This window comes from Eulemur rufifrons, chromosome 2 (assembly GCF_041146395.1).
Source record: "Eulemur rufifrons isolate Redbay chromosome 2, OSU_ERuf_1, whole genome shotgun sequence".
Classification (NCBI taxonomy): domain Eukaryota; kingdom Metazoa; phylum Chordata; class Mammalia; order Primates; family Lemuridae; genus Eulemur; species Eulemur rufifrons.
In genome coordinates, this window is record NC_090984.1 from 7,452,513 (window position 1) to 7,477,146 (window position 24,634).

General features: G+C 54.4%; 1 protein-coding gene across 2 annotated transcripts in view; it reads left to right on the forward strand.

The window, feature by feature from the left end:
* The window catches only part of MED26 (mediator complex subunit 26), a 46,951-nt gene extending 22,543 nt beyond the window's left edge, over positions 1–24,408 (forward strand). Inside the window, exons 1-3 of one of the 2 annotated variants that reach the window (XM_069494502.1) lie at positions 12,677–12,785; positions 20,884–20,958; positions 21,661–24,398. In XM_069494502.1, coding sequence (XP_069350603.1) covers positions 12,771–12,785; positions 20,884–20,958; positions 21,661–23,316 — 1,746 coding nt within the window. In that variant the 5' untranslated portion in view covers positions 12,677–12,770 and the 3' untranslated portion in view covers positions 23,317–24,398. Of the gene's footprint in view, positions 1–12,676; positions 12,786–20,883; positions 20,959–21,660 lie in introns of those variants that run through there. The other variant, XM_069494494.1, reaches the window with a different exon arrangement.
* The last annotated feature ends 226 nt before the right edge of the window (positions 24,409–24,634 follow it).

Here is a 24,634-nt window from a genome sequence, read left to right on the forward strand (position 1 = left end):
AAATGGGGTGGAGAAACCGTGTGTGCCAGCCATGGGTTCCATTTGTTCACAGTTGAGGGGAGAGGACAGTTAGGGATGGCTTCAGGTTCCAGGTGTCTTGCTGAGTGTGAGGAAGACTGTCTGCCTCTGCCCATTTCTGCGGTCAGGGTCACCGTGAGAAGGAATAAAGGGCTTGTTTCAGTCACATTTCTATATCGTTGAGGACAGGCTGTGTCTCCATTGGGCACCATTTTTTTCTTCATGGTTAATAATACGGTGGTATGTCAGAATGGGTGAAATGAGATGATCAATGGGAAATCCGTGCCCAGTGAGAGAACAGGGGAACAGGCACATGTCAGTAGGACACTCATGGTGACTCCCTGGTGTCTGGCTGCAACCGTTGTCCTACCCCTCCCTGGTGTCAGCAATCGCCCTGTCCTGCCTCTGCATGCATGCAGCCCTCCTCTCCCATCAGCCTGTATGGTGGGCTCCTGCTGCTTTGGACCCATGAGTTCTCCTGTCTTCGTACCCCGCTCCTCACACTAGTCTGTCCCCTAAGGCTGGCCAGGCCTGCAGATTTGTCCCCTGCCTCAGCTGTGAGTTCTCCATCTCGCAGCCAGAGCAGGCTGCTTAAAACTGCATCTGACCACATCACTCCCTGCTCTGAGCGTAGCCCAAGATCCATTCTGTGACTTGCCTGTGAGAGTCACCCTCTTCACCTTGTCTGCTCCCCTGCCCCAACGGGGCATGTCCTCACCTCCCTGGTTCAGCCTGAAGTTTCCTACTCGCTCTTCAGGCCTCCTCAAAGATTCCCTCTGTCCCCCTCCTGGGAGGCCCCAGGGCACCCTGAGTGTCCCGTGTTCAAAGCCCCGCCTGCTGTACCTTTTGAAGTGCTCTAATCTCATCTGCCTGCCCAGCCAGGCCGGAGTGCCTTCAAGGCCACGGCTGTGCTTTATCTGTGTTGCTGTGAGAGGCAACTGAGCATGTGGGAAGGAGCTGGTGCTCGTAGCCAGGCTGCCTGGACCCCAAACACAGCTGTGTGACCTCAGGCAGATTAGGTGACCTGTCTGTGCCTTAGTTGCATGTAAAAGGAGGTGATCATTTGTAAAGCTCCATGTAAGAATTTCTTAGTAAATAAAGTGGTGCCTGGTCAGCCTCATGGAAGCTGCAAAGAACCCGGCTCTTTCCTCCTACCTAGTCCATCTTCCAGCAGTGCTCCTACAATAGCAGGGCCGCGGACTTCTCTTTGGGATAACAGGTTGAGGAGGGGGACCCCAGAGATCTCATCTCATGCTTGGGTGCCAGTGCAGCAAGAAGTCAGTCTTGGATGCCACTGGCAGGAGGCAGAGAACCTGGGGGCTGATAGAGGTTTAGAAAGTGGGGCCGAGGCTTCCTCACAGGGCCTCTGGGGTCTGGTGGTGGGGATGGAGGTGTCAAATTCTTGATCAGGCACTAGGATGTAGGGCCTCCTTAAGGCTTTGTTGGCAGAGGTGTAGTTGGAAGGGCCTGGGGAGATTGCTGTGTATACCTGAAGAAAGGCCAGGTTCAGGGGCAAGGGCACCCCAGTCAGAGATCAGTGTTGGATGCAGGCATGGGAGAGAGGTGGTGTCTGCTGTCTCTTCCTCAGCCTGATGGGAACCCGTGGCTTTGCCTGGGGAGGTAGAAACAGCCAGGGTAAAGTCTTGTGTGTGTCTGGAGCAGGAGGGAGCCACTGCAGGAATGTGTGACAGGAAGGACCAGGGGGATACCTGGAGAGGGTGCACCACAGCCAGGGAAGGAGCTCCAGGGCTCTTGGTGGGCCCAGAACTGTACCCATTGCTTCCTAACTGCCTCACTCAGCGCTCCCCACCTGAGAGAGCCTGTTGGCAGGGATCAGTTCTGTAATACGTGGGCCCCAGGGTGTGTGCTTTGCCACACAGTCTCTCTCCTGTCCTCCAAGCACCTGGGGGCACTGCCAGGTGTTTAGAGGAGCATGGCCCTGCTCTGCCCTCCAGCTGCTGCTCCTGCTCACCTGCTCCTTACAGGTCCCCTATCATATTTACGTTTCTTTTTTTGAGAGGGGCATGAGATTTGTTTTGGATGGGCAAAGTTTCAAGCTCATCTGTGATTTGAAGGGGCTTCTGATAAATAAAGCAAAGTGTGTGGGGTAAGGAATCTATTTCCTGCCATGGAAAAGGACTCTATGGGTTTGCAAGTGAGCATGTTGTATTTTGATAGCTATGATTTCTTTCCTTTTTTCCAAACAAAAAGTCTCACATATTTATTACTGAACCACCTTACTAGTGCAGAGCATATTAACAGTAAGAAAAACCATTTTTCTAATACAACATGTCCAACTGTCCAGATAATGGTAACATCTCCAGCTTGATATGGTGAGATGATAGTCACCTTGATACAGCATAACTATGTGTGTCACCTTGTGCAGTTCCTTGTAAACCCAGCTTGGTTCTTCTCTAGTGTCTCCTCTTGGAGTTGTACCTGATTTTATTACCAGTTTTCATCCAAATCCATTGGGGAATAGCACAATTCTGCATTTGTTTCTTGGCCAGGAATCACTTGATTCTGAAAGTCTTGTGAGACAGCATGGCAAGAAACAAAGTCAACTTTGCACACCACGATGGTGGAGAAAGGGAGAGAAAGCTATGAATTTATTTTAATGGGTACTAGAAAAAAATATAATCCACCAAATATCACTAAAGCCCAGATACTATTGCTCAGGACAAGAGTAAAGTGGAAACAAAATTTAAAGGACAGTCAAAAGAAAATGGTCTGTTGGCATTTGGAGCCCTGTCTGACAGCAGTCTCTTCCAGGTTTCCTCCTGCACCTGGCCCAGTCTCTCTCCTGTCCCTGTGGGGGCGCCTGGAGCTATCCAGGGGATGAGCCTCCCCTGTGGGGGAGGCTCAAGAAGTTTGACTGGTGAATCCAGGACTTGGTCTCAGTTGTCTTCCCAGTAAATGTACTGTGGGCTTTTTTTTTTTTTAATTTTATTTATTGTAGCCTTATGTTTATATTCAGCAACTTTATACCAGTCTTCAACTACTGGTGAACTCATTACATTTGATTTGTCTGTCATTATAGCACATTTTCTTCCTTACAACTTGTCCTAAAACCTATTACAGACAATGGACATGGCACAGCAGGCCTGACTCCCCCATGTTGGAAGTGAGATCTTTGTTTGCGTTACACGTGGTCTGGAGTCTGTGGACCCATGGGGTGGCTGGATGGCAGGGCAGAAAGCTAGAGGGCTTTCAGAGACTGGGACTGTCAGCGCTGGCTGTGCAACTTGTGCACAGTTCAGTGGCCGTCAGAGGGCTTGCAGGGGAATGTCTGTTGTTCACGTGACTTTGCAATGGTACTGAATGCCATGGCTTTTATCTACCGTGTTGGGGAAGAGAACAGAGTTCTGGAGCCAGGGCGGGACGTGCCAGCAGCAAGTACTGCTGGGTTAATGAGGATGATGAGGCACATTTGGGAGTCAGTCCAGAGAGGTGGCACCATAGCGTGTCCCCAGAACCCACTTGGGACCTGAGTTAAGGGGGTAGTCCATGTTTGGACCTGTGTGGGGCTAAGTTGAGGCTGGGCTCTGGAAGCTCCAAGGAGACAGTTTGAAAACAGCCTAAGAAAGTGGCCACGTTCTGACGTGGTGGGAATGAGGGGCGGACGGTAGCCGAGAAGCACCAGGTAGCCCATAGAGCTAGGAACCAGGGCCTGAGAGGGTGAACTTCGGATGGCGTTTGAGTGTGCTCCTGAAATGGTTCCCAGTGTTGATCTTTGACAACGAGCTTCCCTTGATGCTCACCGAGGCATGGTTGTCTTAGTTCATTGTTTTCCATGTCTAATCTTAAATATTGTGTATTTAGGAAGGGCAATGTGAAACAAAGGGGTAAACTGACTTCTCACCACTGAGAGGTGCTACTGAAATAGGCTTAGAAAAGTGGAGACGTTGTAGAATTTGTCATACCAGGGTGCAGTGTATAACATAACAGGAGAGCCTTTAGATCTGGAGTCAGATGTGGGTTCTGACCTCAGGCAAGTCCTTCTCTGAGCTTTGGTCTCCTCACCTGTAAAATAGAGGAAATTAAACTTGCTTTGCAGGGTGTTCTGAGTTGAGACTGGGGTCTTCAGCCAGCAGTGCTGGGCACAGCAACATAGGAACAACGACTGGGATTGTCATCTCAGGCTGTGGTATCCATACTGTACAAATGTCCTAAAAGTACCCAGAGCACCTAGAGAAAGATCCAGGCTCACCATCTTGGCAGTGTCTGGTGGACATGCTCAGGGGCTCAGGCTCGGTGTTTTCCTGGGCCTGGGGGATGCTTCTTACCCTTTACCATCTGTTACCCTCTGACCATGTGGGCAAGGAAGGGCCAGCCTCCCCGGGCTCAGTGTATGGGATACAGGACCGCATGGTGGGGTGGCCATCCCCTTGTGAGGTTTGAATCTGAACTGCGTCCTGGTGGCCCACCTCATGGCTAGTTGTTTTCAAGTTTGGGGCTGTGGCACAGTATACCATGCAAGGGCCACAGGCTAGGAAGCCAGGCAGATGGGAAGGGACAGAAGGCCAGGGCCTGACTTTGCCCCAAGACACCTGGAGACGTCTCCAAAGACCCCACCCCAGGTCCTGTGGCCCCTGTTCCTTTTGGAGGGGCAAGGGAGCAGTGTGGGAGAGGGGCTAGATCTGCTCCTGCCTCTTCCACTTCCAGCCTGCTGGCCTGCCCAAAACCCTAGAACATCCCCACCATGTGCCAGCAGGTCCCTGAAGGGATGTTATAGCCAGCTCCAGGTAGAGTGGCAGTGCCATTAATATGTGCCTATCTCTGACTTAGAGCCAGGTGTGCGGGTGGGCAGCCTAGTTCTCTGCATCTCTGTGCAAAGGAGGTGGCCCATACGTGCTCTCGGTGGCTGAGGCTACCGCGGTCAGCAGTGTGGGCAGCGTGGCTTCAGTGCCAGTTCTGGAGAATAGTCTATCAATGTCTGCACTGGATCCTCTCCCTCCCCTGCTGGCCTTCATGTTTGGAGACATGCTGCCATACCTGGGCAGAGTCAAGGGATACATAACAAGGACAGGATGACAGCCCTGATGTCTCACGTGGTAGCTTTGCCAGATGGGAAGGCTCACCTCTCTGGGACACTTTGCAGAGTGCAGCAGGTTCGACTCTGCTTTCTCCCTCCCTTTTGTAAAGGAGTCATTGCACTGTGGAAGCCATGAGTTAAAAACAGTTCAGGCAGTGCCAGTTGCCGTAAAAGTATTTGGACTCTTGGAGCAAAATTTAACCCCTGGGAATTGATTCCTAAGGAAAAAGTGAGAGAAACAAGTATGTTTGAAGGTGTTCATTCCAATGTTGGCTGTAGTAGAACCTAGAAAGAAATGGAGCACCCGGCAATTGGAGAAGGTCAAGGGCATTATGATAGGTTAATAGAACATTTAGTTGTTAGACATGATCTTGATGAAGATTATGTAGCAACAGGAAAACGTGCTAAATGAAGGGGAAAAAAAACACAATATCTATGATGCAGTTACAACTATATAATTGTTATTGGCTCTAGACTTAGGGAGATGGGGCATGCGGGGCTTGGGTTGGTTCTGCACTGTGTTCTCTGCAAAGCTTGGCCTTTGGGGTCAGAGCTGAGCACTGGCCAGACCTGGTCTCTGCTCGAGGGTCTGTCCTGAAGTCACCACAGGGTGTCTTCCCTTCCTCTCCACTTGTGTGCAATGCTGATGTTCATATCACCTCCTAGGGCTGCTGGGGCTCAAGAAGGCACCGTCTGACAACAATAGTGGCTCCGTAGATGTCCTCAGAGGACAGGGAGAACAAACAGACAGGGCAAGACTCCAGGTATCCAGGGCGAGGAGCGTGGGCACCAATGAGCCACCAGGTCCCTCCTTGCTTCCGTGTGCTCAGCCAGAGCAGTGTGTGGTCAGACTATTTGGAAAGTCATAGAGCTGTAATATAGGTGTGCAAATGTCACAAGTTGGATGTGAGGTGGGCTAAGGTCCGCCATTTCAGGGGTTTGAAATTGGGGTCCAAAGAAGACAGGCCTGACAGAGTTGGTGAGTGGGGCTTTGTTTGGAGTCGACTCCTGGGCTTCAGGCTTGCCTGCTCCAAGGGTGCCTATTGGAGCATGAATCCTGCAGGAACAAGGTCAGGGGTGGAGGCGGGGGGCGAGATAGTGAGTGGTCTGTAAACACTGAGCACTTTTGAGATGTGGGAGACGAGATGCCTGGGCTTGAGATGTGAATTTGGAGTTGCCTGAGAAGAGATTGTCCAGAAAGAGCCAAGAAATGCAGTGAGAGGAGGGAGGGTATAGGGTTGGCGCTTGAGAGAGGTTTGGGCTGCAGAACGGCTGCTACCGGGGGCAGGATTCTAGAAGGAAAGAGCAGCCCTGAGTCCGAGGAGCTGCTCTGAGAGGTGAGGCTGAGGCAAGGTCCCTGGCTTTGGTGACAGGTTGCCTGGGCTGAGCTGTTTTGGTACAGTGACAGGTAGGGACCAGAGCCAACTTTTTCTCCTTAATGCTGCTTTGGGTGTAGTAAAAACGTGTGTCCGTGTTTGCTCTTAGTTGCACTGTTGCATTTTCTGTTGCTGTGGCCAGTTGTGTTTGTCACCGCCTATGTGGCGAGATGAAAACGGGAAAAGCAGACTTCAAAACACATGTTTGAAATATAGATTTCATGTATTGAGGAAGTACTGTTAGCAGATGATCTGTGGAAGGTGGCACAGTGAAAAGCAAATCCTTTCTGTCCCCAAGTCTCCTCAGTGGTCTTTGCCTTGGACATTTGGTGACAGGGAGCACACATCTCACTACAGGGCTCCATCCTCTTTGATATTTAGCCCTGGGCACACTCCTGGCCTCTGGGGTAGGTTTTGCTGCCCCTTCCCTGCCTGTGGGGATGTAGGTGGTTCAGAGCTGTGGCAGGAAGGTCTGGTGGGATCCACTCCAGCCCAGTTGGGGTGGGCTGCCCTGGGCCACTGTTGGGTGGTCAGGCTTTCCAGAGACTGGCCATCCCCCAGCAGGGAAAGGGGAGAAAGCAGTTGATTTGGCTCTTGGTAGCAAGTGGCCTTGGGAGCCATGGTGGCGCTCCACTGTGCCCTCACCCTAGCCACCACATGACACAGCCTCTACCAGCAAGCTTTCACTTGCCCTGCCCTGCCCTGCCAAGCAGTGCCACCACCTTGCAGATAATTCTGTCACCAAGTTACCACAGTGGATTGTGATGTTTGGTTTCCACATTGCTTTAGTGTCTGGCTTTACAAAAATCTCACATGGCTTCTCTTCTCCCTCCTTATGTAATTGTTTAGAATAGTTTCAGCGTTGCCAAGAAGGTAAATTGGAGAAAATTTTTGTGGTCATAGTAACTTCCAGGACCACTGCATTGAATATGAGGCTTTCCCAAAACCCGCTGGGCCCTGCTGAGCAAACATGTTTGCCTGAAGGAGTAATGGAGCCTCCAGGGCACAGCCACAGGTGGCACCCTTGGCCTGGTCTTTCATGGAGGTGTGTGAGGCCCACTGAGAGTCACTCCATGTTCCCATGATCCTCCAGGGGTAGCTATTGTAGGTGACAGCTGGCAACAGGACAGAGCATGTTTGCTCTCCAGGTCCCAACTTTCCACACAGAGAGACCCCCAATATGTTGGTGATAATGGAATAAACATGGCACCCAGCAACCGAAGACAGTAAGAGGGACCTCGTCCATTCATCCACCCATCCAACAGCATTTATTGAGTCCCTGCTAACGCCAGGCACTATTCTAGGCACTTGGTGGGAGGGAGGGGCAACAATGAACAAAACTAAGGTCCCTGCAGGTTGGAGGGACTACACTGAAAATGAAGGCTTTCCCAAAACCTGTTGGACCCTGCTGAGCAAACATGTTTGCCACATGTAAGAGAGACCACAATAAGAGCTAATGTGTCATGGGCCTGGGGGCTGAGGGAAGTCCAAGCAGTGGTTTGTAAGGCAGTTGATTGAAATCAAGACAGCTGTCATCTCCCCTTAGGAAATGTCCCCAGTGCTGTAACTGGTTGGTAATTGGTCCAGCCCACAGAAGCCACTTATGTCCTTGTGAGAGCTGAAGTAGAATTATCTTAGAAACACTGGCTTTGGGGTTTAGAAGAAGGGAGGTGCCTTTTTAGCCAGGCGCCCTGGGAGCCGAGTGGATGAGTGTGGGGGCTGCCGCTGGGTGTGGAGCTGAGGGAGGCGGTGAGGCAGCAGGTTCCACGTGCCATGCTGGGGCCAGCGGGTGAGGCCTGCTGCTCTGGGCTCCTTTAGAAGGGGCGTGTGTGGCATGATTTGCTAACTGGCAGCTCCCCAGCCTCCATTTGCCAGGTGTCATTTTCCCTGACAGTGGGCACCGCTGGTTGGTAGCAGCATGTCCCACAGCAGCCCGACCACTTCCTATCCTCTCATCCTGTAAGTGGTTTGTCTGGACCTTGTAACACCACCTCGTAGAGGGGCCTTCTCTGAGGTTGGCATGGGACAGACAGGGCTCCACAGCTGTGCCTGGTGGGCTCTGGTGCATTTTGTGCATGGGCTCTGCAGGCTCCTCCTGCAGACTGAACATGGGCATACCCCACACCCTCGGGAGGTAAGGACATCATGGGGATTGGATGAGGTCACACCAGGGCGGGGGGCGGGGGGCTCTGGAAAGCAGGGTGCAAGTGGTGCCAGCAGTGTTGCTACCAGGGAGCCTCCAAATCAGCCAGCCACAGAAGAAGGTGTCAGGGCTGCAGCCAGGCACGTGGTGCCAAGCGAAACCTGCTTCCTGGGGAACAGAGCTTCTGTCCGTCATCTCTGTGTGTATGAATCTCCTTGAGGGTGTGTTCGAATGCAGGTTCCTATGCAGGAGGCCTGGGATGGAGTTGAGATTGCGCGTTTCCAAGCAGCTCCCCGGTGCTACTTGCCAACCCCCTGTCCACACTTGGAGAAGAACGAGGGTCTAGGTCAACTGTCTAGGGCCAAAGCCATGATTTCAGAAAGACTTCAGTCCCTCCAGGAGCTTATTCCCATAGGAGAAAACTGCAGAGCTAGGAGGGAAGAGAATCTGTCAGATGACCATGGCTATTTTCATGTCAGGAGGACGGATGTGGGTTATTGCTGCATATATGCTCAGTGTTTGGGGGTGAGCAGACTGTCACTTGCCCACGACTTTCTGCATATGTTTGTGCCCGCTGGCCTTTTCTGTGAGCATGGGAAGGTGGCTGCCTCTCTTGGGTCTCCAGCTGAAGTATGATGAAACCCCACAGGCACCCTGAGGGTGCGTGTCTATAAATGCAGCCCTCCGTGGGTGTTGGGCACTTTATATTCACGATCTGTGGGACACTATTACCGAGTCAGCTACAGCACTTCTCCTGAGGGCCAGATGCTGCTCTAAGCCAGGGATCAGCTTTTCCAAACTACAGTTAGGATGCTCAGTCTGTCCAGTGTACAAGTGACTTGTGGGGGCACTCACAGTGTCCCAGAAAGAAAAAACTGGTGTTTACTGATGACCCCAGTGATCTGAGATGGGCAGTGCATTGAGCTGAACTGAACAACTTTATGGTTCTGTTCTTACAATACCCTGGGACCCTAGGCATGACAGTCATTCTCCTTTTACTGAAGAGAGGCGGAGCTTCCCCAGAGGGCTCACCCTCTACCCCAGAGAGGCCAAGCCCAGGTGGAGTGTGGTTACCTCCTCTCCAACAGAAAAGCAGTCCTGCTCTTTGCCTACCACCCCCCACCTTTCCTAGGACCTTGTTGCATCTGTTTACCTCTGAGGGTTTTTTTATAGCTTTATTGAGGTGTAATTGACATGTAATAAACTGCCTACATCAGACGTATACAATTTGATAAATTTTGATCTATAAATACACCTCACCATAATGGAGGTAGCAAAGAAAGGGAGTGTAGAAATTAAAATAGGGGAGGCAGATCGCATTTGAACCTCCATGTAACTGACCATACTATGAGGCCAAACATGAAAAGCCCTGTGATCATCCCACTAGATGCTGGAGAAGAAGCATTTGACACAATTGGACATCTACTCCTGATTAAAAACTCTCAGCAAAGTAGGAATAGAAGAGGACGTTCTTTGCTATCCTCCTTCCCTGTGTAGATGTGCAGATTTGCCTCATCCTAAGACTATTTATCGTTCCCTTGCCCTCCCCCAGGCCAGCTCTCCATTTCTGTCCTTGTCACCAGTGAGGCTGGAACGGCCTGTTGGATGGACACAGGGTATGTGCCAACTGCATGGGGTTAGTGGGTTAGGTTGGTGATGTACCTGTGGCCAGCTAACCTGTGCCCTTGGCTTCCTCATTGGGGAAGCGGCATAATACCTGCTTTGGGGGGGGGGGGGTCCGTGGTCTCAGGAGACCATGGTTTGGCAAGACACCGATGCCCTGCACGGCACTGGCACACGATGTGGGTGCAATGGGTGCTGCTTGCCTGCCTGCCTCTTTCCAGTGACATCAGAGCTCTTGTCCTTCTCAGCCCCACCCAGGCCAGGAGCATGTGGCCATGTTTCTCCATAAGTTGTGCAGTGCACATTGTTCTCTGTGTGTCTCAGGCCTGGGCTCCTGTTGAAACTGTTTCCAGACCTTTTTCCGTGGGGTTCCCAAGAGCCTGGGTGACCCTGGGGAGCCAGAAGCAGCCTTGCCAATGCCTCCCCCTCCTCCATGACCCCAGCAGCTCTGCCATCTGTTTCTGTAGGATGGGGTGGCCTCTTAGATCCTGAAATTCACACAGTAGGTTATTTTTAACAGCCTTTTAATTAAAAAGGATAGCATACAGCCAGAAAGTGCACAAGTCCTAAGTTTTACAGTTGGATGGATGTTTACGAATTGAACACACCCGAGTAACCCCCCACCCACCTGGGTCTAGGAATAGAGCATTTCTCCCAAAACCACTCTTGCATCTACTTTCCACCCCCCAATGCCCTGACCACTGTCACTATCCAGAAGTCTTGCCTGCTTTTGACCTTGCAATCCAGTACAAAAAAAATGTATTCTTTTATGTCTGGCTTTTTCACTCCACACTGTTTGGGGATTTATTTTTGATGTTGTGTGTAACAGTAGTTTGTTCAGGCGACACTGAATGGACAGACCATAATTTATTCATCTGGTGTACTGTTGGTGGCCATGAGTCTGTTTTCAGCTGGGGCTGTTCTGAATACAGCTGCCCTGACCACTCTCAGAACACACACACGTTTCTCTTGGTGCTACCTGGAGTAGAATTGCAAGGAACGTCCATCCTTGACACTGAATCTGTAGACTCACCATCCTATTCATGGATGACATTGTCCTTGGGTCTCTCCCCGGTGGCCCCTATTGTAGAAATGCCCACTGCTGTCCCTCTGGCTCCACACAGATCCCAGGAGCTATAATAGGGCACCTAAGCCCTTCTGAAGTGTAAGCATGTGATGGGCTCGGAGGACTCCATGGGGACCCTCCTTCCTGAGCACTTACCATGCACCAGAGACTGACTGCCCTAGCTGTCCATGTGTGTGCCTCATCGCCCTGTCAAGAGCCCCGTAGAAAGCGTTTGTCATCATACTCAAATAGTAGATGAGGGAACAGCTGAGGGGTGGGGGGTCTCAGCGCTGCTGGCCCTTTCTGCCCTGGAGCTCTCATTAGGGAGGTCACACAGCTGGCCTCAGTGGGCTGGGGCAGCATTCTGGGTGACAGCTTTGGGTGGGAGAGGCACACTCACTGCTTAATTACCTCTCCGACCTGGGTGAGTTTCCAGAGCTCTCAGAGACTTAAGATTCCTGTCCTGTAACACAAGCACAAGAGCTCCTTGTGGCTTACCCTTACATTTGCCAAGTGACTTAACCAGAGTGAGCCCCCACTGGGTTCTGGTAGTTCCTGCCCCACTCTCCCAGCTCAGAACAGACTTGGTGACCCTGTGAAGAGTGCCCAGGAAAGTGAGGGGCCACCAGACACCAAATGTCATTTATGTATCTGTAGCACACTGACCTCTTCTGGCTTGGCAGGAGTATTCTAGGCATCATTTGTGGGTGTGGTGGCTTTTACCTATCTGTTTGTGAGCCCCTTCTGAGAGGGGCATGTCCTCATATTTGTCTTCCTGGGAATTTGGGGCTCCCCCCGCCCCCCCCCCCAGGATTCCTGGCAGCCTGGGTGAGAGCCTCAGTGGTGCTATTTCACCTGTTGCTTCTATTCTTTTTTTAATATTTATTTCTGGAGACAGGGTCTCTCTTTGTCACCCAGGCTGGAACACGGTGGTGTAATCATAGCTTAGTGTAAACTTGGAAACTTGGGCTCAAGCAGTTCTCTTGTTTCAGACTCAATAGTAGCTGGGACTATACGTGAGCACTACCACCCTTGGCTCATTTTTCTCATTTTGTTAGAGGTAGGGTCTTGCTATGTTGCCCAGGCTGGTCTCAAACTCCTGGCCTCAAGCAATCCTCCTGCCTTGGCCTCCCAAAGTGTTGGGATTATAGGCGTGATCCACCATGTGTGCTGGCGTGCACCTCTCTGTACTTGGCAGTATCTTGGAGGTTGTCCCTGTCGGTTTCTGAAAAGCTGGCTCGTTCTTGTTTGGGATCTATCTTTGGCAGAACACACAGAGACTAAACACTGTGCATGTGTCCCCTCCCATGGACCTTGGGTCATTTCCAGTCTTCTGTAGCTGGCATTCTTACTGGCTGCTCCTAGCAGAGGGAGGCTGGGAGGAGAAACTCCTGGCCAGCATGTTTCACCAGGACCCTACCTGGCTTCCCAGTGCTCCAGCTGTGTCTGTAGCAACCAGCCAATTTACAGAAGAGGGTTGAGAGCTCTTGTGCTCTCAGAAAGGACATAATGACAAGAAGAATGGTAAGTCTTGTGGACCTAATGCAGAGGCCGGGAGAGTTTAGGTGGGTAGTTTGATTGGAATGAGCTGCTGAGACAGAAGGTGGGAGGGAGGGACAGTTTGAGGGCAGTGGCCACGGAGAGCAGCCCTGCCTGCCCTGCCTGCCCTGCCTGCCCTCTGCCCCTGTCTGTAGGCCTCTCACTGCAGAGGTTGGGCACTGCTGTCCCAAGCCCTGGGCTTCCTCTTTCCGGGCTGCAGCATATGATTACATGCTCTGCCTGAGTGGTGCAGGGGCTATGAGTGCAGGACCGTCAGGGCCACGTGCATGGTGCAGGCCATGTGGGTGGCTGGCTGCTCTGGGGGAGCAGGTGGGCCGTGCTGGTGAGGAAGTGCTTTTGCAAGTGGTGAGTTTGGTGGCTGTCGCTGGGACTGCCCCTGTGAGACTTTACCGCTGTGGGTTTGAGGCTCCCACTGGTTCCCCTTGGAGGAGGGCACCTTCACCAAGTGGAGCCTGGTGGATCTGCACAACCCCTTGAGGCTGTGCATAGGATGGCATCCACCCGAGGGAGGATTCCCTTGTTTCCATGCAGCTCTGCAGGTGGGGCAGAGAAGTGCCCGGGGAAGCTACATCTTCCAGAGCAAAGAGGGTAGATGGAGCGTGCTTTCCTCACTCTGGGAGACAGGGGTGGGAGGTGAGCTGGGCCTTCTGGGACATAAGGTACCACCTCTCGCACTAACTTGCGGCAGAGGCAGTTCGGGTCACATGCCTGGGAACATGCCTGTGTGGAGTTTGTCAGAAGCAGGAAGACTTGCACTGGCTGAAAATGATGGCATACCTGGAACCAAATCACAGACACACACTTAGCTGGCAAAGCCCCGATTCATTCACCCGAGTGTCCTTAGCAGATATGACTGTGTGTTGGGGGTGGAGGCGAGGTGCGTCAGCCACGGACGGACGGCATTAGAATGCTTAGCACATTGAAGGCAGACTGCCTGCTTCTGGGTGCCATCTGTGGCTGTTTTGGTTTGGAAGGACAGCTTGCTTGCTGATGAACACTTCCAAAGTCTTTTGAGCTAAGTGGTTTTTATAAATTCCTGTCTAAATTATTCTGCATTAAAAAAAAATGACAACTTCCACATTGTTGGTTTTTAAAGTGAAGCAGTTTTTACAGGTGTTTTGTGGCTGAGGCCTCACCAGGGGCTGCTTTGAGCCCAAGGAGTGAGTTGGTGGGCTGGGCTGCCAGGACAGTGCCACCCATTGCCCAGGTGGTGAGGGGGGCCGGCCAGGCAGTGAAACAGGGAGGGCGTAGAACCATTTCATTGGCCATGCTCGGTGTACACTGCTCCTCCTGGGCCAGTCTGGTGGGGAGTGGGCTCCAGTGCCACCATCATGGCCCACGGTTCAGGGTGAGCACTGGGCGGCACGGGCCCATGCCTGGGTCTCCCTGGTCCTGGCTCTCGGGCATCCTGGGGACAAGGCAGAGACAGCACTATAGGACCACGTGGAGGTGGCCCAGTGTAGCTTCAGGGGAGTCTTCGTCGGGTGCTCACATACCGCAGCCTGGCAGCACCTGGCTCCCCTCACCCCACCTAGTCCAAGCACGGGATGGGCCCTGCGTGCTGGGCAGAGCCTGGGCTGGGCTAGTGGAAGACCAGGCTCCACTTCCTTCTAACTGTGTGGTCCACCTTGGGCCTCTGTTACCTTCCCAGACCCCAACTTTCCTTATGTGTACAGTGGGGTTGTCAGGATGAAAAGTGAGAGAACTTGGCCCTGGGGGAACCCACTAGGCAGGTCCTGTGTGAGTTAGCTGGCGTGGGGGCCTTTCAGATGTGGAGGAAAGTGGGCGGTGAGCCGAGGGGCTGCTCAGACTCCCCAGTGCAGCATCTCAGTTCCTCCTTTCAGATCAGGGCTGGAAATCCCCCCCCCCCGGGGGGCAGTGATTACTGAGGGCACAGGGAGTTCACATGTGTGCCCCTGAAACAGGGCTCAGGGGAGGCTGGCCAGTGGCGGGTCTGCTTTGTGCACTGGCCCCAGCTTTGCACCGGGATCCAGCGATCCCATTCACAGAAGGAAAACTCAGATGCGTGTTGAGGTCCAGTTAAATTTTGGCAATGGGGATTTGGTTTTTAAGATGATTCCACACACCCCGTTGTAGGCAGGTTTTCTGAAGCCAGTCTTGTCTTCTGGACTCTGGAGGGGTCAGACTTGTGATTGGGTTGCAGAGGGGCCACCGGGGAATGGCGCTGCAGGGAGAGGCCCGGCCTCCTCACAGAGAGGGCAGGTTCTTAAGAACTGCTGAGTTAGCACGTGCCCTGGTTCGGGCTCTCTGTGGGCCCCTTTTACAGGGAGGCATTAGGCCACCTCTGAGAGTGGGACTGGGCCCGGGCTCCAGAAGCTCCCCTCCCCAGCCCTGGGAGTGTGTGCTATGTCTGCCTGGGGTCTCACCACACGGAACAAGCTGTGCAGTTTGAATCAGAGGTAGGAGGCTCTGAAAGGCTCCCTGTGGAGGGAGATGGCATCCTACCCAGCCCTCAGCCCTTCCTTCCCCATTCGGGTGCCAGATGGCGGGAGCATGGGACCACCGTGAGGAGCTGGAGACAGGTACTTGCTCACTTCATCTCTAACGGCTGCCAGTCCTAGATCCAAGGAAATCTCCCATCCAAATGTTGGGAAATAGGTGTATTTTCTAACCTTTTTTATTTGTAGCAAATTTCAAACATAAAAATATAGTACAGTAACCATTCTGCTCCAGCAGATGCCAGCTTCAGCCACACAGCTTCGTTTCATCTGCCCCTCCCGCCACTCACACCCAAGGGGTGATTCTGTAGCAAATTCCAGCTTGCATCTGTCTTTTCAGGAAATACTCTAGAACGTGTCATTGAAAGACGAGGATGTGTGGTATATCTTTAATGGTTCCCATAGAGTGTCATGCTGTGGAGTCATGCACAGGTTTGCCACTTCTCCCTGTGACGCAGGGTGTGGGAGGATGGGTTGTCACCTGCGCACATAGTTCCAGGCCCCTAACCCAGGCCACTTCTCAAGGGCACTATCCCCTCCCTCGGGCTCTACCTGTGTGTGTCCAGCTTCACTTCTGAGCTGAACGGCAGATGTCACTGGTTAGGCTGCCTGGAGTTGTGGCTTAGCACAGGCTCAGGGTCTCTCCAGGGAGGAAGGTGCCAGCCTTTCCTGCAGCCTTTCTGGGTTCTCATGTGGAACCACATAGGAGCCTTGGGAACGCTGACGTCCTTGTGTTGGGTGAGGAATTGTCCCCTCCCTGCCCAGACGCGATGTCCCTGGGGCATCCCTGGAGCATGAGTGAGGGTGCACTCAGCAGCAGGCCTCTGGTGGTGGGAGCCCGTGTGCCGGGCGTGCTGGCAGCCACCGCTTCAGCCTCTGCCTGGATGCAGACTGTCCTTCCTCGGCGTCGCTGGGGCCGGTGCCTGTGGCCCGAGACCAGGCCTCCCAACGTGGTCTTTCTGTGAGGTTCTAGACAGGTGGGATTGCTGATTCCGTCCCTGGTGGCCCCTGTGTTCCTGACTGTGCCTCATGGCTCTCTAGGATCTGAAAGCACTCAGTGTGACAGTTAAGTCCATCATTGTTTATGTCCCAGGCTGCTAGGCTGGACTTGTGTGCACACCTGCCACCTCTAGCCCCCCACTAACTTGCTGCCCTGTCTTTGGAATGGGCACCTCAGGGGACCCGCCAGCTTCCTTGAGTGCCCCCACCCACTGCTTGGCCCTGCTGTCAACTTGCCCCCACCCTCCTGACACCTTTGGTCTTCATGGGCACTCGCTGCAGCAATAAAGAGGCCAGATTGACAAAAGTCAGTGGACAGGGACAGTTGCTGCAGGTAGAAATGGAGGCAACACCTGGCTGCACTGACTTGAGGAAACACACTGATGTGTGTCAGCTGAAGGGTCCCTAATGGAAAAGTGAACCACTGCAGTCCCTGACATGATTCCCACCCCTATCGGGAAAGCCAGTTGGCAGGTAGTTGGAGAGGGATTTTTGGACTGGGAATGAATCCCAAGGGAGACGTCCCAAGGAAGAAGCGGCCACAAATGTCCTGACTGTAAGAGGCTACAAACAGACTTTGGGCCAGCGACATGGCCCTGTGAGCCCGAAGAGCTGTCTTGGAGGGTAGCACCAGGGTGGCTTCTCAGGCAGAGCGGAAACCAACTGTGCTGTGATTAGGATCCAGTGTGTTTCCCTCCGGACAGGTGCCAGGAGCGACCTAGGTGGTCTGTGGGTGTGGTGGCTCAAGTTGATAGAAGACAGGTTGTGTGGGAGCCAGCTCAGGTGCCCTGGGTCTCTTCTACCTCCAGGCCTTGTCCTTGCTCCTGTCCCCCTCACCCTACTCCAGGGCTTTGGTGTTGCCTTGCATCTCCCACCGGCACCGGGGCCTCCAGCCAGCTTCCTGCCCAGCCTTCTCCATCTCTTTCCTGCTTTCCAACATGAGGATCCAGACTCCCAGCCCCTGCTGCTGTGATTGTCTAGTGTCCTCAGAAGGGCCCTCTCTAGGCCAGGCAGACACAGTTCACTCTGTCCCCTCCTTTTCTGACCACCCTGGAAGGACCCTCTTGGTGCTGCCCTCCCTGTGACTCACCTCCCTGCCCCAAGCCAGGATTCACGCTGGGCTTTGCAGGCCTGGAGCCTGAGTGGGAGCCTCATCCAGCCACAGCTGAGTCCTGGCATCCTTGCTACCCATGGGGCCCTCCAGCGAGGGTGGGAGGCCACTGCTCCTCTGTGGAGGTGGGTTGGTTGGGAAAGCAGGCTCCTGGGTCAGGAGCCAGCTCACATTTTGCTCCTAGGGGACCCAGCCCCGATTGAGTGCTAAGTGCTCTTTGGGACAGACTGGTCATCTGTAAGGAGGTTCCATGGAACTGACAAGTCCACCACAGTGTGCCCAACCTTTTGAGAGAACCCTTGCTGCGTTGCTTGGCGGTCACTGCCTGGGCCTCGGGGCCTGCCTGACTGCATCTGGAAAGCCACCGCAGGGCAGGGGCAGCCTCGCCTTGCCCATTTTCCTCCCTGCTGGCATCACTGGCTACCTTCTGCTGGCTCCCGGGAGTGGCCCCACTGGGCACTCACCCTCTCTGTGTGCCAGCCTTGCAGGTGGGCCCCAGGAGACTGACCTCCTGCAGAGCGGGCTCCTCTGCTCTGCAGGTGAGAGGCCTGCACGCTGGGGACAGAAAGGGACTGGGGAGAATGTAGCATTTCCCCCGTGGGGCCAAGAGCCCGAGGGCCAGCTGAAGGCTTCTCTGCATGAGCCCGAGTGCAGCTCTTCAGGTGGCCCCGTGTCATGGGGCACGTAGGCAGGGCCCTCAGACCTTCACTCTGTGTCCCCGGCTCCCACACAGTTTCTGGGTGGCTCTGGCTGGCCATTGGCTCAGCAGTGATCTCTGGGGCACCAGCTCAGTGCCAGACCCTGGGGTTGCCCAGGTGTTCTGCCTCCTCCCTCCTGTCTGGCTGCAGGACAGCGTCTGCCCAAGGACAAGGACAGTCTGTGCCGCCGGGCTAGCTGGGTCTGGGCAGTGTTCTGCTCTGTGAGGACTGCTGGTTCAGGGGTATGTGGGGACCCAGGGCTCTAAATATACCAGGGTGAGGTCACTGGGGTGGAAACGAAGCCATGTGGCAAGCCCAGAAACCCTGTTGGCGCTGGAATCCCGGTCTGGGGAATAGTTGGCTTTGCTGTCCCCTTGGGACTGGCATCCCCACGGTGCAGTCTTCTCCTATGCCGGATCCCTGCTCCTTGTGTGTTAGGGATAAGTACAGGCTCCTGTCTCCTCTCCGATCACCACCCCCACCCCCGGCATAGCTTGGAGCAGGTTTTTTAGGGCTATCTGGATGTGTTCATGGACATAGCCCCGAACAAGACCATCTCAAGGCAAGGCCGTTGTTGGCAAGGAGCAAACTGGTCCATTAGCAGAGAGGTGGCTTTGTGAGAGCTGTCAGGTGGTGTGAGGACCACTGTCGTTGCTCTGTGGTCACTCTGCAACTTTATACACCCAGAAGAGACAGAGAACCCTGGGGGGAAGGGTAATGGCTGCTGGAATGGGGAAGAAGATTGGAAAAGCCAGCATGCATGTGGCCAGTGGAATAATGGCCCCCTTGGACGTCCGTGTCCTAGTCCCTGCAACCTGGGCATGTGGTACCTTACGTGGCACATGTGATGAAGGGTACAGACTGGAGGTAGGGAGAGGACCTGGATCATCTAGGTGGGCCCTGCCTTGTCAGATGAGTCCTTAGAGGGGAGACCCTTTCCTGGCTGGGTCAGAGAGATGCAGTGTGAGGAGGACTTGGCCATAGCTGGCTCTGACGATGGAGGGAGGGGCCACGAACTGAGGGACAGCCAGTGAGGAAATAGGGCCCTCAGTCCTCTGGCCATAAGGAACTGCATGCTGCCGGCACTGGAGGGAGCAGGAAGTGGGTCCTCCCCCAGAACCTGCAGAAAGGAGTGCAGACTGCTGACACCCTCGTCTTAGCCCAGGGAGGCCCAGACCAGACTTCTGGCCCCTGGAGCCTGAGATGATAACGTGTGCTGTTTAGCCCTCTGGCTTATGGTTGTGTGCCGTGACAGCAACAGAAAACTGCCAGCATGCAGTCCTGCAGGGAGGAGGAGAGGATGCTTCTCTACCCTCCTCTGGCTCCTGTGGGACTGGAGTGAGAGCAGCCTCCGGGGGCTAAGCGGCCACCTTCCATGGACTTGGAGCCCACAGCTCCTCCACGGCTGTTTGTGTGTCAGCCCAGAGCCGAGTCTGGTACGGGTGTTGGTTGCAGCCTTGTTTGTAATGACAAATGGAAAATGTCTAAGTGTCCCCCAGCATCAAGGCAGGGCCCCGCCTCGCTCTGGAAGGTACGGCTGAGCCATGTGAGGTGGTCTGTCTGATGCAGGACATTTCTGCTGTTAAGTGAGAAAAGGCAAGCCTTGGAACCCTGGTTGGTCTTGTCGTGGTTTGAAATGTGTGGTAAGTGTATATACATATCTGTATGCATACAGAGGGATATTTTTGGAAAAAAATACAAGGAAATGCTGCAGTGGTGGAGTGGGGGATGTGCTTTTCCTGGTGTGCCTTTTCTGCTGTTCTAGTCTGTATGGTGCCTGTGGGCCACCATGTGTGGGGCGGGGGGCCGGGGGGGGATGTAATGTGCTCACTGTGTGACTCATGGGGGGCAGAGGGGGCTTCCACAGGGGCCATGACTCCCACCCACCAGGCAGCCCAGTGGCAACCTGTAGTTAGTTGCTAGGGGTGGTTGTTGAGCTGCAGGGACTCTTGTTGTAAGGATGAAACGAGTTAGCGATGTGTGGGAAGAAGTGCTCAGAGCAAGGTGTGGCTCACAGCAAGATCTAAAGGGGAAGGAGCTGCTTGTTGTAGGATATGCAAAGTCAGCTGTCCCCCAGAAGTACCTGGTGTCGGCAGGTATCTTCGTGGGGCATGCAGATCACGTGGATCAGTGTGCATTTTCCTGATGACTGATAAAGCTGAGAATTAGTGCTGTTTCCAATTCTGCACAGTGCCTGTTCTTTCTGGCCACTCTACCTGGGCTCCTTGTCACCTGTGCTGGTATGCAGACATTCTCCGTGTGGTCCAGATACGGCTCCTCGGGGCCTGGGGCCTATGTCTTCTCCTACTTTGTGACTCTTTGCTCTCTTTATGGTGTCTTCTAGTGACCTCTAAAGGCCTCGTTAAGGCAGTCAAAGTGACTGGTTCATTATGTATTACTATTTTAAGCTTTGTGCATTTTATTTGATGAGTCCTTCTGCGTCCCCTACCCCATCAGATGGCAGAGTAGAGGTCGTCTCACTTATCAGGAGCAGATCTCATTTCATAAGTGTCCTGAGTTTCAGCAGGTGGGTGGGCATGTACACGGAGGAGGGGCTTATGGCACGTTGCACACCATGCGCTAGAGGAGGTTGGCTGGGAGGGTGGGGCTATGCACCGGGTGTCCTGTTGGCCCTGGGAAACAGGTAGGAGGCTATGTGGAGTGGGGGCTTCAGTGGTACCGCCTCTTCTTGCTCTGCTGGGGCAGGAATGGGGACCTGAGCAGGCTCAGACTGGGCTTCCCAGCCCTCCAGGGGAGAAGGGCCAGGAGCCTGATGAGTGACTCTTGTTTTGCAGATCCGGAACATGGTGGCGGTGCTGGAAGTCATCTCCAGCCTGGAGAAATACCCCATTACCAAAGAGGCACTGGAGGTGAGCATCCCAGGGCCTGAGCATTTGGGAGGGCAGAACAGCGTGGGGGTAGGCAGCAACCTGGATCCTTCCCTGGCTTCTTTGAGCTTCAGCCTTTTCTCACTAGTCAGTGAGGACTTCAGAGGACTGAGAGAGGAGATGTGCCTTTATGGTACGGGCCTTGGGATCACTGTCTTCCTACAGGCACTGCAGGAATGGGTGTCATGAATCCCAGAGCTTAGACTCCTTCCTCCATACTCTGCACACCATGTGGGCACATGGGGACACGGGAAGAGGTATGCTTAGGGAGGCTCCAGTGAGTGGTGCAGTCCCCAGCCCTCTGCTTAAGGAGCAGGTCCTCTGTGCTGTCACCTTGGCCACGGCACACTGTCACCCAGAAAGCCTCCCTGGCAGAGTGTCCTTACAGTGGCCTTGACAGTTCACAGCCCCTGGGTGCTGGCAGCCTGTGGGATGATGCGTCTGAGAAAGCCGCCTAACCCTAGGACTCTAAAGTCTGAGGTCTGAGGACTGGGTTTGAGGATCTACATAGTCACAAAGGACCAGATCCCTGTAGATTTTGTGTCAGAGAAGCTGGCAGTTTAGGGGTCAGGGGGAAGGGGTCATTTCAAAGCCATGGGCACTTCCCACCATTTCTAGCTTAGCTCTCTTTTCATGGGGAGGTCCCTGTCCCAAAAGTGTGTCATCATGTCTCTCTGGTTGTAGGAAACAAGACTTGGGAAGCTCATCAACGACGTTCGCAAGAAGACCAAGAACGAGGAGCTCGCCAAGCGGGCCAAGAAGCTGCTGCGGAGCTGGCAGAAGCTCATCGAGCCTGTGCACCAGAATGAGGCGGCGCTGCGGGGGCTGGCTGGGGCGGCCGGTTCGGCCAACGGGGGTGCTCACAACTGCCGGCCAGAGGCAGGAGTGGCCGGCGCGCCCAAGACCATCCATGACCTGAAGAACCGCAACGACATCCAGAGGCTGCCTGGGCAGCGGCTGGACAGGCTGGGCAGCCGTAAGCGCCGGGGGGACCAGCGCGACCTCGGCCACCCCGGGCCGCCTCCCAAGGTCTCCAAAGCTAGTCACGACCCCCTGGTCCCCAACTCATCCCCCCTCCCCACCAATGGTATCGGCGGAAGCCCAGAGAACTTTCCCAGCCCCCTGGACGGCAGTGGACATGCCAGCCCTGAGGGCAGCCGCCTGGAGCGAGGTGAGAACGAAAGGCACAGCGGCAAGATCCCTGTCAACGCCGTGCGGCCGCACACCAGCTCCCCCAGTCTGGGCAAGCCACCCGGGCCCTGCTTGCAGGGGAAGGCTTCAGTGCTGCAGCAGCTGGACAGGGTAGATGAAACTCCAGGCCCCCCCCACCCCAAGGGGCCCCCACGCTGCTCTTACAGTCCCCGGAACTCACGGCATGAGGGCTCCTTTGCCCGGCAGCAGAGCCCGTACGCATCCAAGGGCTCTGTGCCCAGCACCTCGCCTCGGCCCCAGGCACTCGATGCCACACAGGTGCCATCACCGCTTCTGCTGGCACAGCCGTCCACACCCCCTGTGCGGCGGCTGGAGCTGCTGCCGAGCGCGGAGAGCCCAGTGCGCTGGCTGGAGCAGCCCGAGGGCCACCAGCGGCCGGCGGGGCTGGGCTGCAAGGTGGGGCTGCCCCCAACAGAGCCCCTCCTGCCCCGGGCAGGGTTCTCCCCAGACTCCTCCAAGGCGGACAGTGACGCTGCCTCCTCAGGTGGCTCGGACAGTAAAAAGAAGAAGAGGTACCGGCCTCGAGACTACACAGTTAACTTGGATGGGCAGGTGGCCGAGGCAGGTGTCAAGCCTGTCCGGTTAAAAGAGCGGAAGCTCACCTTTGACCCCATGACAAGACAGATCAAACCTCTGACCCAGAAAGAGCCAGTGCGGGCAGACAGCCCTGTGCACACAGAGCAGCTGCCCAGGACAGAGCTGGACAAGCAGGAGGCCAAGGCCAGCCTCCAGAGCCCCTTTGAACAGACGAACTGGAAGGAGCTGTCACGCAACGAGATCATCCAGTCCTACCTGAGCCGGCAGAGCAGCCTGCTCTCGTCGTCGGGCGCACAGACCCCGGGAGCTCACCACTTCATGTCTGAGTACCTGAAGCAGGAAGAGAGCACCCGGCGCGGGGCCAGGAAGCTGCACGTGCTGGTGCCTCATGGCCTGCCCACGGATCTCCCAGGGGTGACCCGGGAGGTCACACAGGACGATCTCCACAGAATCCAGGCCTGTCAGTGGCCAGGGGTGAACGGGTGTCAGGACACACAGGGTAACTGGTATGACTGGACGCAGTGCATATCGCTCGACCCGCACGGCGACGACGGGCGGTTGAATATTCTGCCTTATGTCTGCTTGGACTGACCGGCTCGTCGGCCACAAAGTGCATTCCCACCTTGCAGTAGCCGGGGCAGGCGGGTGGCCAGGACCCAGCTGCCCCCCTGCAGCTGGGAACTCGGGGTGTCCGGCCCGGGCGGGAGGGAGGGGGCGGGAGTCACGTGGTCTCCATGCTCGTCCCTCAAAACTCTCCTTCTTTTGTGAAATGCTGCTACCAGTTTACTAACAAAATTGCAAAGGAAGGACCGCACGGAAGGAAGGAAGGACGGCAAAGTGAGTTCAGAACTCTATAGCAGACCAGCTATAAAAAGCGTTAGTCCCCCACCCCGGAAGAGGTGCGGATACTTCCAGCACCTGAACGCTGGGACCTCAGTTGCAGGCAGGCACAGAAAACCTGTGGGAGAGGTTACCTTTAACATAGCAACAGAAGCACGCATCTCATCTCTTTACGTTTTCTGTTCTTTAATTTGGCCCTCAAAGTCTGGGAGACAGGGGGCTGCACTGTGGCCCTCTGTTCGCTCCCCACCCAGCCACTGTCAGGCCAGTGTTTTCCATCATGTGCTGGAAGCTTCTGGGCTGCGGTGAGCCACTAGCATCGGGCGGGCAGGCCCATTGGCCAGCCAGTTTGACCCACACTCCACGGGCATCCAGCCATTTGTATCTGGTTTCAGTTAAAACCCAGTTTTTAAGGAAATGCTGCAAAAATTTAAGTTTTCTCAAGTTTGTTTTTCTCCCCCTCTTCCATCTGACCACCAGCCAAAAAAACGTTTCCTTTCTTCCTCTTTTCTCTTTTCCCTTCCTGCACACATCTAGAAAATTTCACCTTTCTAGAGTCCTCCCCCCCAGAACAATACAAAAGTTATCGCGGGTGCTACTGGTGTGTAAGCTGTACTGTTGGGTGAGAGGGAAGACCTGTCTGTACGCTGGAAACACTCATAACCATTCCTTTAGATTCGTTTGCCTTATGGTTATTTGTCATAAACGCGATTTGCAAAAACAAGGAGCCTTAGTGAATGTACAGTACCTAGACTTCTGTGTTCTCAGGACACAGAAGGGAGCAACTTTGCTATTTGGTCCAGTAAGTGGACACCTTGTGATATAAATGTGGAAATAAAAAAACCATTTGCACAAACCAGTCTGAGAATTGTTTCTCATTTGGGTCTTCACAGCCACATCTGCCCTTTCCTGGATTCTGGATTAGTCAGGAAGTCCTGGACCCCACAGCGAGACTGCAGGGACATAGGGCGGGCAGGGCACAGCCTCGAATTGGCCTGTTAGACTGCTGTTGCATTTGGGGAGACCTGCACCTTTTATTCAGGGCCACCTGCTAGCTTGGAGGGACAGA